Genomic DNA, 15,577 nt, shown 5'->3' on the forward strand with positions numbered 1-15,577 from the left:
ATAAACATTTATTTACGCTCATTATTTGTTATGGTCAAGATTATTTTGAGAAAACAGTTTTTTTTTGTATTTCAAAAGTTATAACTATACATCATCGATTCCAACTTCTATAAGAATAGAAATGGAAAATTGATAAGATTAATGACTGATGTTACACATCCATCCCTACTAAATTTGAAATGAAACGTCAAACTAATCTAAATTATTTAGACACTATAAACTACAGCTTTTAAAGTACAGATCATAGACATTTGCATAGACAAGGTATCGCGTAAGGAAGTCAAAAAAATAAAATCTTTGATTACAGAAAAACGGAATAACGGATAAGTAAGAGAGATGATGATGAATTGCTAACATGACATGTGCATATGTGATTATCATCGTCTTCAGCTCCAGTAATTTGCTTAGTCCATTCGTCTATAACCAACAATGGTCGACCATAGATTACCGGTAGCCGTAAATGTTAAACTTTATTACAAACAGATATGTATTTGTATCAACTAACAGGAATAAATTACTTATAATTATGTTATAATTAACAAGCAAAATTTATAACATTGTAAATATATTCAGCTGAACTTAAAACTCTATTAAAGAACTGATATCTAGGCTGGGCGTAGCGACAGCAAAATCAATAAATTACAAACGGGGAAGGGATAATAGACTGAGGTCCCGGTAGACGACACTTGCGCTATAGTTTACACGGTTCCTAACGCTCAAAAGGTAATTAGTTATAATTTCTATATAGGATGCTCGGGAGGCTATGAGAATACGGCCCACGTAAATTATCTGTTAGTAATTTAGGTATTCTTATCATATTTTCAACACATAAGTGAAAATAAATCAACTGTATTTTCCAACTTCGGCGCTTGATAGCTAGAAATTGGACAAGATAATTAATGGTCATTCAATTACAGTAGAAACGAGTACCATCTAATCGTATAACAATTAGGTTTATGAATATGATTTTAGCTCTATCTATAATAAAATTAATATCAAGCACACACTAAAAACGCCTGCGTTTGATATTGATTTTCTTTGAACAGACACGCCTTTCGAAGGAAAATCAATACCAAGCACAGAGTAAAAACATCTACGTTTCATACTGATTTTCTTCCAACAGGCACGCCTGTTGCAGTTTGTTGCTCCAACGTAAATCTAAGAAAGGTATGTTATTTCTATTATCTTTAGTTGCTAAATTAGTAGATTACTACTGAAAAAAGAAACAATATTGAGTTTTCTTGAATATCAGCAATGGAATTCCGCTGTCCAATAAATGTCCTTGAACAATAATGATCATGCTAATACCGTTTCTATTTTGCTGAAATTATCCATTTTTACAGTGGAAAAGCCCGCAATAATATTTTTATCATAAGTGGGCATACGTGTGCATGTCGGAACCCCTAATTTCCAAGTCATCTCTCCATTTCCACCTTTTTTTTAATAAGGAAAAGATGGCGGAGGCGGAAAAGGGGACTCATAGAAAAGGGGAATATCCCCTCTTTGTGTGTCCTGCTTCTACCGATTAAAGTGACTTTATCGGCAAAAGGCGTCCACTTGCTTTGTCATTTTTCAATATAAAAATTTGAAATGTACATCAAATTCTTAATGGTTTATATAAGGACGCCATTTTGCATAGTATCATACGGCGCATTAATAGATGCTAAATACATTGGAATCCACTATTTTAGCATTATTATAAAACAGAGGGATTATTTGAATATTGGGCTTACTGAATAGGTTAGAAAAAAAAACATCTGCGTCGTTCTGTATTTTACACTTTTGGACATATTTAGCGAAATGAAGAGAAAGAAGAAGAAGAAGCGAAGTAAGAAGAAGATTAACAGTGGTAGTGCCCGCTTTAACATCTTAGCACGACTGGGCCGGCACGCCCGGTGTAATACCACGACCACACAGAAGACAGGCGTGAAATGGAAGCAATTCCGTGTTTCGACTGATGAGTGTGGTGCCGTAGGCCTAATTTTAGTCCTTTTCTCTTTACCACCCTTTTCTTATAAGGAAATATGCGTGCTCACTGGCACCGCCCTTTTGTGACATTTTTTACCTCCATGTAGGTTTGTCTTATTTTAACAATAACAGAACCAATATTGATCATCGACTACTCGTAATCCTCCCCGCTCCTTGATTATGAGCTAAACTTGAGAATTTCATACATTTCCGTAAATTTCTAAGCCGGACCATCTGCGTGGCAAATTTTATCCTCCATTGTGCCCGATGATGTAGGAGATGATGAAATATTAATCGCATAATATCATTAACATAGATCTTAAACAATTATTGAAAACTGCTCAACAATATCTTACCGGATTGCACAGATTTAGAGAGATTAACCAATGGACTTATTAGGGCGCACAACTCGACTGTAATGGCAACACCGACTGCCATTTGCCGATAGATTTTTATATAAGGATATAAACATCTAATTCGCAGTTTTCGAAGACTTTTAATATCAAAAGTCTTTAATAAACCGTATTCTTTAGCTCATCCTATACAAGTATTAGATTGATAAGATGTTAGCTATTAGGACAACAAAGAAGAATGAATGGAGGTGGTTTAGTTGATTGTACTGAGTTTACTAACAGTCGCAGTCAATCCGTCTGAATGTTTATGGTGTTTGCTAATTACTTATATTAAAGAAAAGTATTTCTTATAGGTAAATACCACCGCGCTTTTGCGTCATCATGAACATCACGGATGATGAAGAGTTTCTAAGTCATTTTCAAGGAGAAATACTGGAGGGAATTGTGGACCTCCTAGTTTTGCATTCAGAAGATGTTAGTGACTTCGGTTCTGTGTAAGTGTTTTTTTTCTATTTTTTTATATCATCAACAAGTGTATAGTGAATGGGCCGGCTCTCCCGGTGAAATACCACGACCACATAGAAGAAAGGCGTGAAGTGGAAGCAATTCCGTGTTTCGTCTGATGATTGTAGTGCCGGAGGTCCAACTTTAATCCCTTCTCTTTCGCACATTTTTTCTTATAAGAAACGGATGGGAAGGGATCTCGGATTTGACGGTGAAGAAGACGCATAGAAAGGGAAATATCCTCTCTATGTGTGTTTTCTCCTCCGTCAATAAGGGTAGGCAACGCATCTGCTATTGCGGATTTCTATGGGCAGCAGTTGCTTCGCCATTTTGACGGTTCCAGGTGATCGCTTGCTCGTTTGCCACCTTATGTTGTAAAAATAAGACTGCCTAAGAATTAACAGCTATTTACTGCCTTTGGTGTTATTGTTGACGCATCTAACATACCAAGATGATAGTAGGGAAGTGGGGGACACTTCCTTAGTAAGCTGTATCTATAGGCTCTCAGAAGTTATAGCATTTCGTTTTGATAAAATGGTGACCTCTAATTTGTTAACTCTAAACATATGCTTGGCTTAAATCGTCGGTTATTATAAGTAGGCATTGAGTCAGGATTCTTGGATGTTTGCAACTTGAGGTTATCTACGAGTATGTATAAAAGGTGTGATATGTTTTTGCCTCCCCCTACTACATAGTTGTTACGTTTTAATAAATAAAATTTCAAGTAATGCAGTTATTTTTAGTTTATGCTATGTAAACGTTCATTAATTTCAGACCGATCGGACCTTCCCTAGTGATGTCCGCACTCTCTACGATTACGCAAGACGAAGCTAAATGGACGCATGCTATACAATATATTGTACGTAAAATGCCTAGTTATGCGATTGTTGTCATAAATGAAATGATTAAGGAGATGCCTTGTCCTTCTGCAGCGACCGTTGGCGAGGTAAGAAATTGTATTATTTACTAGCTTTCGCTTGTGACTTCGGCCGCGTGGATAAAATAGCAGAGGTGAGTAGCCTATGTGTTCTTTCAGGCTATCCTCTATGTCTATACCAAATTTCATCGAGATCCGTCCGGCCGTTTACGCTAAAAAACTCTACATCTAAACAATATAACATGGTAACATTAAAATTTGTTTAGGTATTTGCCCTTCAATATCAATTGTCAGAGCTGCGCTCGGATAGTTTCTTTTACTATCGCAAACTAGACGTAAATATCTGTGCGGTGCTTGGCTGCTTGGCACACAAGATGGCAGGGGTGTTCAGTGAGGAAATATTCACAACTAATGTTTGGAATTATCTGCTTCGATTTCTTGTAAGTTTTCAATGTATTTTAAGTTTAACTATAAACCAATTAACTTGAACAAGCTCAGTAACCGAATATACTCGTATGTTCAAATTATACAACACAAAAGTTAAATTTTTGAGTTTGGAAAAACGTTACCACAATATTTTCTTTTTTTTTTGTCTGTTATTTTGCCTAAATAACTAGGATTGTTAACAGAAAATGTTTTGATTTCCAAAATAACTGGTGGCAGTACAAAAGCTCAAAAAGGGCAAAAAGAGTAACGATAAATTTTTAACCAACTTTTCTTATAGATACATCGGCGTAGTCCTCTGCAGATACTCATGGCATTAATTGCCATAGAGAAGTTCGCCATCACTTCGGAAAATAAAATAAAAATTGTCGCTGCATTCCAACAGATGAATCAAAACCCTTTAATCAATCTGATGGATTTCCTAACGTCCGAAGATTATATACAGTATCAAGTTGGATTTTGCGCCAGATGGGCCTTGGATAACACTTGTAAGTGCTTATAGTATTACGAGTAAATCCCTACAATGCTAATGTAGTCTGCACTCCCGTAAGTCCCGTACGCATTATGTTCATCACAATAAAGGGAGGTGCACGAATACATATATTCACTTCTTTGCTCTTTAGTGTAGCAGTATGAAGATGTAATGTAAAGTTATAGATCAAAGGTAAATAAAGGTCAATAAATACTGCAGGCTATTGGTTTAATGCGTAAACACAAGCCAGTATAAAGACAATGTGACCGTAAGACGCAAGCGCTGTCAGTATTAAGCTTCGTACCGCCTCGACCCCTCACTCAATATAATGCACGTAGTGTCATGTCAAGTATAGTGCCGCAAGGATATTGTGGCATCTTTTTGACATTGACAGGATGGCGCCTCTGAGCATTTAGGATTACCAGCATGGTAAAATGTCCATATTAAAGAGGAATTCTTTCCTTTTGAAAACGAAATCGCAAATTGTAAAGCTTGTAAAGCTAGTAAAGCTAGTAAAGCTTGCAAGTGTACTCCTGGCATGTGTGTATCATGTATACTATCATTTATGACATAATTTCTCCTATTGTAGTGAAAATCACTTGGGTTTACCTTATAATTTTCAAGATGTTATTCTATTTACAGTTACGGTGCCGGGACGAGATCCTACTTATTTATCTGTTGATATGAGTGGCATTAATGTAACATTAAGCCAATGCACTGGTTATTTTATGAAAATCTCTCCGGACGGACTCGAAGTCCGTTGCGATACCAATGAGTATGGTACGGTGCGCGCGACAGGAGAGGCATGCCTTGGATCCTGGTATTATGAAACGTCCCTGGTATCTTTAGGTCCGATGCGCATAGGCTTTGCGTCATCGAAGGCCGATATGGTAAATATTAGTTTTATTCTTATTACAAATTATAAATAAGGAACAAAAATAAAGTGCGTTTATTTTTTTGTTTTCTATATTTTTTTTCCCAACTGACATATTGGTAGGTAATGTTTTTGAGGGGCATGTCTTTGAATAAAAGTGCACCATAATATGCATGTTGTTTTGAATACAACCCAACAAACACTAATGATTGTTTCATCATAACCACTGTAGCCAAGAATCTGTCGTGATTCTGATGAGTCATCATTTGATGCGTCTATTTTCTCGAAGAGAGTTGATTTGATTTTTTTTTTTTAACATGTGTAATTATCGATTTACAGAGCGATGATTATGTCGTTGGTTCGGACGCCAATTCTGTTGGCTACGACGGCAGCGTCAAGTGCCTGTGGACCAATTCTGAGAAACAAACCCTGGATGATCCGCCTTTTTGGAAGGCCGGCGATGTAGTGGGGTTTTTCATAAACATAGACCAAAAAACTATTTACCTCGTGCTTGAAGACACAACCATCATGACAACTGCGCCTGATTTATTTGATGATGATCTTGCTTGCGGGTGAATGATTTTGTCTTTTCATTTCGTTCATTTATTTTTGATAGATAAATTTGTGTGGCGCTAATAATATTACATTTTTGATAATAATGTCTATCTTAACATTGACACAGGACCGAGACATCTTACTTCCCGGTCGTAACTTTGGCCCCGTACCAACAATGCCGATTTAACTTCGGCGCCAAGCCATTTGTCCACACTCCACCTGAGGCGAACTTCTCGACTTTTAATGCTGCCTGTCAACTCGCTGCAGAAGAGAAGATGGTGATTATCCATAACCTAATAGACCTAGTCACTTCTAATATAGGGTTGGGTCGAGCCACGACAATGGTTCGGTTTTTGAATAATCGACAATTCCTCCTTTAACTCATGTAGAAGATCTCACTTATATGTTATATTCAATGCCATTTTAATGATTTCGTAGATATTATGTTGTAAATGAGTATATAAGAGGAAGTTTGAGAGTAGCCCCAGTGGTTGAGAAAATAAGGAGTAAAAGGTTAAAGTGGTATGGGCATGTTATGAGAAGGGATGAATCGCATGTAACAAGAAGGATGTTAGTTATGAATGTGGAGGGGTACATCGGTAGAGGTAGAAGTAGAAAGAGATGGATGGATTGCGTGAAAGGTGACATGATCAAGAAGGGAGTGATGACTGAGATGACGGATGATAGAATGCTTTGGAGGACGAAAACCCGTTGCGCCAACCCTACGGGAGTAGGACAAGGCAGGAGAGTTGATGATGTTGATATTATTTTAATGGTGATTATATCTTGCTGCAGGTGAAATCCAAAACAACGTTTCAATCGGAAAATTCGAACTTCAATGAAAGCAGCGACGCATGCATTCTATGCTACGATAATATCGCTGACACAAAACTGCTTCCTTGCGGCCATACGTAAGTATCTCAAAACTTACACATTCATCATTCAATTATGAAATAAGACGACCTCTCTCAAAGACAGTCTTTCTGCGCGGCAGAACTACCTCATTCTACAAAACTATTGTGCAAAAAATCTTTTATTGTCCGAAAAAACAGTTTCTCTGCATAACAGTTTCATTTTCCAACATTTTTGTAATTAGCCTATATGTTTCTGCTTAAGTGTATTAATATCAGAAATTCATGGTTATACGAGTACAAGTGCACTTGTCGCTTCACTTACGTAATAACTAAAACGTTGAATTTATATATAACGAGCTGTTGCCCGCGACTTTGTACGCGTGGTATTAGAAAACATACAAATTATAGAAATTACAAAAAGCTACGTATCCCTCGGGAACCGGACATTTCTTGGGGATGAAGCTTATCCCATGTGTACTCCAGGCTTTATTTTATATCTGTGCCAAATTTCAATAAGATATGTTGAACTGTTGCAGAATGATCGAGTAAACATTAAAAAACTAAATTAATGAATCCCACGGGAACCGTAACTATTCCAGGGATAAAAAGTAGCCTATGTGTTCTTCCAGACTATGCTCTAAACCTGTGCCAAATTTCATGGAGATCCGTTCAGCCGTTTAGACTACAAACGCTAACAAACATCCATCCATCCATCCATCCATCCATCTATCCATCCATCCATCCATCTAAACTTTCGCATTTATAATATTAGTAAGATTAGTAAGATTTATTTTCATCTATTTCAGCTGTTTTTGTAAAAGCTGCGCAGGGAAACTCCAGATCTGCCCTGTTTGCTGCGCCGATATCGATAATCGCGTCTAACACCCAACTCAAGTTCCGTCGCAACTTCCCTCTCAATTTCCCACATTGTTTTTGTTTCTCCTGACTGAAGAAAGGGTAGTTAGCGATTTTCTCGCATATGCAAATTTATTAATGGGTTCATATGTATGTAACTTCGTACGTCGTTGACATCATTTCAAGCGTCTTCTTCCCCGGAACGTCATAGGGTATTTTAAATCAAACTTTGAGTTTATTTAGTTAAAAAAATATATATTTCCTATGACGTCATTTCATCTATTAGAGACTCCGTCAGTCGGGTTTCTTGTTTATTTTTTAAATTCAAGTTATTTAAAAAATTTAAATTTTACCAAACATTGATAATTATATTGCACGATTTTGTGTGAACTGACTATCTCAGACTTTAGTAGTAAAAAAAAACGTTTTTTTTTCGGCTATAAAAATACAACATACTTCTTAGTAGTATATACCATATTTATAGGATAGATGTTGTTGTCAATGGTAAGGTACAGTCAGCGATAAAATTGTAGTGTGACCAGAAATGACGTGTACAAAAGAATACTATAGATTCCAGGAGCTACAAACCTTTAAAGCTTATTGATAGCTTTTGCCCAGCGACTTTATCTACGCAGGAGTAAAAGAAAACGTTCTAAAGTATGTCTTGTGTAACTCAAGACTATATTTTATATCTATACTAGATTGAGTTCTGGTAAACCATTTTGGGGACATATATTCAACTCTTCTCGTTTAGTATGATTTTACATTTATCTAAAGATCTCGAAAAGTCTTTAATACTCGTAGATTTTACTCATTTTAAAACCATGGCTTTCGTTTGTTAATTTACACATTTTTGTAGAACAAGCCTTTTTTGTAAAGTCAACAGGAGTCTATAAAACAGAAATATTAAAACAAAATTCGAGCATATTTTTATCATATTTTGGATGAGTCTTTAAAAACTAAGGTAACATTTTTTTTAATATTTTATTTAACTTAACATTTCTTATAATCTACAGGATGATTCTTTACGGACGGATCAACGGTTTTGTAGGTGTAGGGGACCTCAATAGCTATAATTTAAATGCAAAGTATGTTGCCCGTTATAGTTTTTATGTTATTTAATATTTTGTAAAAACAAAATCGGTAAAATCAGATTTCCGATTTAAATTTTGACCACACGTTGTACGTCCAAAGTAACGTGTTTATGGTAGTATTTTTTTTAACAAGTCTAATTATTATGCTTTCGTACAGTTATCCCTTTTTTGGAATAACGCGACCTGGGTACGACGTTAAACTTCCTAGTCGCCAACCCTCATGCCCAGCGTGGCGACTTAAGGGCAGAAACTTTCCAATAAGAGGACACAGAATGCCACGGCCCCCAAAAACGCACACGAAAACTAAATAAAAAAAATTGAATTTTTTTTTTAAATTAAATAATTTTTAAAACTATAGAAAATCGGGCAACATACTTTCCTTTTAAATGATACCTAATGAGATCCTCTACCTCCACAAAACCGTTGATCGGGCTGTTAAGAATCACCCTGTATCTATACTAATATTACAAAGAGGAAAGATTTGGTTTTTAGGTTATTGCATGTATTTGATTCACGTAAAAACTACTGGGTCGATTTAAATAAATCTTTCACTATTAGAAAGGTAATTTATCTGTGAGTAACATAGGCTATATTCGATTATTACCAATATTTTGGAACTATTAATAAAAAGCGTATTTCTCGAGCGCGGAGTTAAAATATCACTATATTTTAACTATTCTCGGCTTACGCTGCCTACATCGTTAAAATTATAAATGATGTATGACAGAATTGTAGATCTCAAAAAGTTCTACAAAAAAGTCCGTTATATCACATGCGAGTAGATATATGCTATAACGGACTTTTTATGGTTATCGTAAGCAAATCGTTAAAAGTAGATACCTTTAACGTTTTGCTTACAATAACCACTTTTTGTTTATAGAAATCAATAAACCTCGTGTTATTTGCGGCGACGTTTTATTGGTTTTTCTATTAATCCTTATCCAAATAAATGCATTTGTTGTCGGGAGAATTTAATGTAGAATAAATTTGTCCTTTATTCTACATAGTTTAGAAGATATCGCGACCAAAATCAGGGTAACCAAAAAATCAGGGTACAAGCTACCGGGTTTAGAAGTTTGGAATCTTGCATCGGTAGATTTCTGTCATTACGTAGATTACTACGAAGTTAATAACTTTAGGTCATAGGTTCAAAAAAGGGACAAACCTAAGTTTTGAACATTTAAATCTCACGCGGACGAAGTCGTGGGCAACAGCTAGAGTTTTAAAAAATTAGTAACCATTGTACTCCGTTGTACACTTCATTTCTGGACACCGTATACATAGATATAACCAACGCTTTGTGTGTTTTAATCTTAAGGAGTTTTATCTCAATGTGCGTTTGCCAAATACATAGTTGTATAAGTTTAAATTTACGTGTAATGAGTAGAAGATTAAAATGTAGGTATGGTACATTACAGTGTCCTTTTAACTGTATCTACATATTTAACTTTATTACAATGTATGTCAGATAAGGTTTCCCTTTCCGCCTTTCTACTAGCTGGAACCAATCTGACGACTTGCTATTCCAATGTGGAAACACACATATTGTCATCTCGCTCAATCTCTTTAAAAAAACAGAGACAACTCGTCTTTAGTTAAGGTGTTTCGGCAATGGAAATTTCTCGTTCAATGTGATCTTTTTACAAACATGTGATATGTTATCCTAATGATGTACTAAAAGTGCATTTTAAAATCTTTAATTTTAAGTTAATTTAAAAGTTTGCACAATTTTTTTGCGTATAATGTTATTTTTTTGATATTTTATGACTTTTTTGTATAAAGTAGCTTTGTTATAAGTTTAAATGCGGACAGATCTTATTATTATACCCATTAATTTATTATTAATTCATGATTAAGATTTCCTAAATATTTAAACTTCGCGTAGATTCGATCTCAATTTAACTTAAGACTGAATGTTTACAATACATTTAAGAATTTTGATTATAAACAGTGGCAACGAGCGAGTTGGTCACTAAGTCAATAAAATGATCTGTACATACGTTACATAGAAAGGAAGAGACAGGAAAAAGACGTTACGCTTCATATTTGTCGTTTATTCTATCGAGTCAAGCTTCACATTCTATCTGTTAGTAATCCTAATGCATGTTATATATACGATAATATAACTATGCGTTGACTAAGGCAAGTTTGCCTGAGGGATGTCGGTTTGAAAGGTCGAGGAGTAAAGGTATTCGGTGATTGATTTACAATTAGGAATAGGGATTTAATACTTCATATCCTTATTAAAAAATGATGTCAGTATACGGTGGACTAGCCCCTAATATTTAACCAAGTAATGTAGTTGATATTACATGTTTAATCGTTTAATATACAATACCATAAGTACGATTATTAATATTAATATTTCAAACTAAACATTCAGATAACAATTCGTTCCATTTCCGTCTAATATTCGTGTCAATTTGATAATTACGTTTTTTTTTTGTTTATTAATATCTCAAAAGAATCTGTTATTGAATTTTTACTTTATTTTATTCAAGATTGTTTTAAAAATTGTAAAATTACGCTTAACTAGAATAAATAAAGATGAGAAATAACAGGATTATATTTGATTCCCAATATTTTAAGTTGTTTTCGGTTGTTCCTACATAAAAGAGAAGTTTAGTGTGACAATGCTCGGCGTACTAAGGTTATAGTAATTATTTCTAGTGTATCAACACTTTGGTTGAATACAAGTTTCAGTTCAGTACACATCAGATCACAAAAATTACCAACCTATAATTTCTCAATCTTTCAGTTTTTATCGAGAGGTTTGATTACAACGCCATCTATGAAGATTTTATTACACATGCCCGGTTCAGTGATATTTGGCTTTCAGATTAAGCGCCATCTATAATTTACCACCTTAACTTTTTGGATTTGTATCAAAATCTGCCCATCATCCTGTATTGTAGATGTCGCCTATGTCGTGGAATTTGTAAAATGAGATGGCTATGAGATTTATTTTTTTTCGTTTGAATGATAATGTTTGTACGTAGTGAAATGTAGTAAGTTTTTCAATAACCCTACATACAAATACGTATTCATAATAATAGGTACTCCTTAGTGTTAAGAATACAATTTTAAATTTGTAACAGTGTTCCTCTGACGTTTGTAATATGTGTTATATTATTAACGTCAAAACAATTTTTAAACATGGCATCTTACAGCGATGATGAAATGTTTAGCGATAACATTACAATAAGGAAAAAAGTTTTAAATAAAAGGAGACGTTGTAGTAGTATTGAGTAAGTTTTTTTTTCAATAAAACAATTTTTAGCTTATATCATTATTGCCGAAGATATATGTGAGCTTTCGCCGGCGGCTCCGTCGGCGCGGTAATAAAAAAAAATAAGTAGCCTATATGTTCTTCCAGACTATCCGTAGAGGATTCCAGAATATCGTAAAGGATTCTACATCTATGCCAAATTTCATCGACATCCATTCAGCTGTTAGGGCTACGAACTCTAACAAACATAGGTACATCCATCCATCTAAACTTTCGCATTTATAATATTAAGTATATTTTGTTGAAACCTTCGAGGTTATCCTATCTTATTGGATGCTACTATTGCTATTCATGTGGTTCTAACAACAGAGAAGATTTATGTCTTAACTAGCATTCGCCAGCGACTCTGTCCGCGCGTTATTAAAAAAAAACAAAAGTGAGCAGCCTATATGTTCTTCCAGACTACGCTCTATGTCTATGCCAAATTACATCGAAATCCGTTCAGTCGTTTAGGCTACTTCTAACAAACTTCCATCCACCCATCTAAACTTTGTCATTTATAGTATTAGTAAGATTTATTTTATCTATTTTTTATCAATGTAATAGTACAACATTTGAAGACATCGATGTTAACAAAAGTCTAAAAATAATTGAAACTTCTTCTGAGCCGGATCTCATATCAAGAGCTGCAATAAATAATTCCATATCCAGTTTTGGAAGTGATCTTGGTTTAGATAAAATAGTTACGGATTCTGAATTACGGTGCAATATTAATACACGAGATGTTGACAAGCAAGAAAACAAAATTAATACCCAAAATGAAATAAAGCCACGGAAAATCATATTCGATGATGAGAAAAATGATAAAGAAATAGAATCTTTAAAACTCTCTTTCCCTAATTTGTCTGACCAAGATTATGTAAAGAAAGATTCCAATAAATTGGTAAACAACATTAACGTGCATAAAAGTCCAGCTAAATGTAACTTATTCGAACATATACGAAGTCCCGTAGCAATGTATATCAAACGAAGCCCACAAGTTCCATTACTACAGAATGTTAAACCTGAAAAATCGTTAGCGGGAAATCATTCAATTGATGTTGGGAATTGTTGGAAATCTAAATCCAACGTAGATTATAAACCTTTGCCATCAGTGGCATATAAAAGTGCGGAGAACGTGAAATTGGTATGAATACACATGCATTATTATTACTCATCCTTCTCGGGTTATTTATGTTAGTAATAAAAGTAAGGCATTATACGCTATTTAAAATTAGTCTGCATTCAAGAGTAGTCCGGTGTACCAACTAGTTCCAGATATGTCTGGAGGCCTTCAACAATGGGGTTGGATTCGTGGTCGAGTCCCTCTTGGCAATATTTATTCACCCTGATGGTGAACCACGATAGGACGCTGATGTATTTAACATTGATGGATACGGGATATGACTCTTGGAAGACTGGTAGACTCACGGAAATTTAGGTCTAGGGTGGAGAGAAGGATTATTGTCGTATTTTTGTATCTATTCTACATTTTTGGAGTATCTAATGCCCCTCATTGAAATGTTATTGTTTTTTAAGATTATCTGTCTGCCCACAGCTTGAAATACCCGACGAAAAGAAGTTACCACGATGTCAATGGGCCAAGAAGCTCACTTCGTCTCTTTCTAGAGCAGTTGTGATAAGGCATGTCCAAAGAAAAAATATAACGTTAACAACAATGAATGATTCACTTGCTGATAACAGTTTTGCTGACCTCACTCTGTACCAAGCCAAATTGTCTATTTGTACATTGGAGAGCGCGTATAATAAAAAAAAATAATGTGTTAGTATCTCTTATTATTAAAAGAATATTAAAACTTAACAAATATGACACGATTTTTATTCAATCATTATCAGTATAAGGATTAGATTTAAAGGAAAGTTAAAATGGCAGGAAACAGTATATCAAAAAACAATTTAATCAAGCTACTAATGTCCACTCTGAGACATTAATTGGTCACTATGGTAACTCCTTTGTGTGGCTTATACACGAGTCTAAACGAAGGGAGAGTATAACGAAAGTGCAGCAATTACCTATTCTTGTCTTTCAAATAACATACTTCTCATAGCGAAATATGAGATGAGCGATGTCATGCTCGCTGGCTCTCAGCCGCGAAACCCGAGGGTTTCGCGGCTGAGAGTAAAGTAGAGTCGAGACTCTACTTTTTGTTCGGACTATTGTCTATAAACTATATATCATTTGGACATGGAGAAATCCAATTCTTCGAAATTAATAGTAACTCTTGCGTCGCTAGTATCGCGCGGTGGGTGAATCTTACACACGTTCGTTACTTGCGGCAATCTTTTTAACAGACAGGTCGCAAGCGGTTGGTAATATCGATGAAAGAACATTTCAACGACGCGTGCATTTCTACTGTAGACTAACATTGTATTACGTAAGATGCTTGACTAAAATCGCCGGGTTTGGAAGATTTACGTCGCTAAATCTAAATTTGATCATTTTTACAAACACCCTTGTGATAAAATATTGATTTCAACGCCTCTGTAACGTTTCTACGATGACGCGGCGTCGTTTATCTTCCTAATTACCGAATTTCGGAAGTCGTTATTGTGTTGACATACATAAGTAGTCGTGCGATGTTAAAAAGGTTTTTTGTTGAGAAGCGGTGAAGCGTTAAGTTGCTACTTCATGTGAATTTGCCTTGAATTAAAAAGACTTATTTTAGTATTAAGCTGTAAAAAGTAAAGTCAATCTTACGTAAACCGTTCACCTGTACTAATATTAAAAAGAGGAAAGATTTGTATTATTGGATATTTGTATGTATTGAAATAACTCAAAAACTACTGAGATTTCAAAAAATATTTTACCAACAAATAGCTACGTTATCACTGAGTAATATAAGCTATGTTTATTAAAAAAATATATTTCGACGCGGACGAAGACGCGAATAACAGCTACTTTAGATTACACGCAGAGCTGTTCTTGAATAGCTTTGCGTACACTGACTCTAATCTGTACCTTCACTTTTAAATATTAATCATTTAGGTATGTGTGCTGCAGCGCTGACACTATTAATTTAAAAGGTAGGTAAAGCGATAATTTTGATCAACATTATAAAACATGGATAACGACAAAACATTGGCCCTCGCGGATATTTATTACTTTTACAGCTAAATTTACATGCGACGCATAAAAATATTGCTTTTTGAATTTCTTAAAAACAATAAAAGAAATAAGTTTCAATTAATAAGTTGAACTTCAAATATATACAATTTGAATTCTTACTTGATGATAAATCTACAGTAAATTCATTATGAACCTACCTCTGGAGGATTATCGAGGGCTTTAACAATGTTGCCACGCAAATGGATTTTTTTATCAAATGCTTCGCTTTTGTGGTGCCATGGAAAACGGTTGGCCGATACAAAGGGTATTGCAAAAGGGATAGGGGAGGGTTTTTAGCGGGAAGAGATATGAGAGCCGATCGGGTGCCGCCT

At 35.0% G+C, this 15,577-nt stretch overlaps 2 protein-coding genes across 2 annotated transcripts; both read left to right on the plus strand.

Annotated features, from left to right (window-relative positions):
* The first annotated feature begins 654 nt into the window (after nt 1-654).
* On the plus strand, nt 655-7,957 carry LOC106110086 (RING finger and SPRY domain-containing protein 1-like). The gene is made up of 11 exons (XM_013291785.1): nt 655-723; nt 1,124-1,167; nt 2,675-2,815; nt 3,600-3,771; nt 3,969-4,142; nt 4,427-4,634; nt 5,261-5,508; nt 5,832-6,064; nt 6,175-6,325; nt 6,843-6,958; nt 7,708-7,957. The coding sequence occupies exons 3-11, from the start codon at nt 2,703-2,705 to the stop codon at nt 7,781-7,783; spliced, it is 1,491 nt and encodes a 496-aa protein (XP_013147239.1). The 5' UTR covers nt 655-723; nt 1,124-1,167; nt 2,675-2,702; the 3' UTR covers nt 7,784-7,957.
* Nucleotides 7,958-11,987: 4,030 nt separating this feature from the next.
* On the plus strand, nt 11,988-13,949 carry LOC106110085. The gene is made up of 3 exons (XM_013291784.1): nt 11,988-12,098; nt 12,686-13,265; nt 13,677-13,949. The coding sequence occupies exons 1-3, from the start codon at nt 12,007-12,009 to the stop codon at nt 13,896-13,898; spliced, it is 894 nt and encodes a 297-aa protein (XP_013147238.1). The 5' UTR covers nt 11,988-12,006; the 3' UTR covers nt 13,899-13,949.
* Nucleotides 13,950-15,577: the final 1,628 nt, after the last annotated feature.

Source organism: Papilio polytes, unplaced genomic scaffold, assembly GCF_000836215.1.
Source record: "Papilio polytes unplaced genomic scaffold, Ppol_1.0 DF820889.1, whole genome shotgun sequence".
In the NCBI taxonomy this organism is placed as follows: Eukaryota; Metazoa; Arthropoda; class Insecta; order Lepidoptera; family Papilionidae; genus Papilio; species Papilio polytes.

What these genes read in the sequence shown, in the direction of transcription:
- LOC106110086 (XM_013291785.1), top strand. Translation starts at nt 2,703, where the DNA reads ATGAACATCACGGATGATGAAGAGTTTCTAAGTCATTTTCAAGGAGAA. An exon ending in CTGCAGCGACCGTTGGCGAG is followed by an intron (nt 3,772 to 3,968) that starts GTAAGAAATTGT and finishes AAATTTGTTTAG; the next exon opens with GTATTTGCCCTTCAATATCA. An exon ending in ATGGGCCTTGGATAACACTT is followed by an intron (nt 4,635 to 5,260) that starts GTAAGTGCTTAT and finishes TTCTATTTACAG; the next exon opens with TTACGGTGCCGGGACGAGAT.
- LOC106110085 (XM_013291784.1), top strand. Translation starts at nt 12,007, where the DNA reads ATGGCATCTTACAGCGATGATGAAATGTTTAGCGATAACATTACAATA. An exon ending in AGACGTTGTAGTAGTATTGA is followed by an intron (nt 12,099 to 12,685) that starts GTAAGTTTTTTT and finishes TCAATGTAATAG; the next exon opens with TACAACATTTGAAGACATCG. An exon ending in GTGCGGAGAACGTGAAATTG is followed by an intron (nt 13,266 to 13,676) that starts GTATGAATACAC and finishes GTCTGCCCACAG; the next exon opens with CTTGAAATACCCGACGAAAA.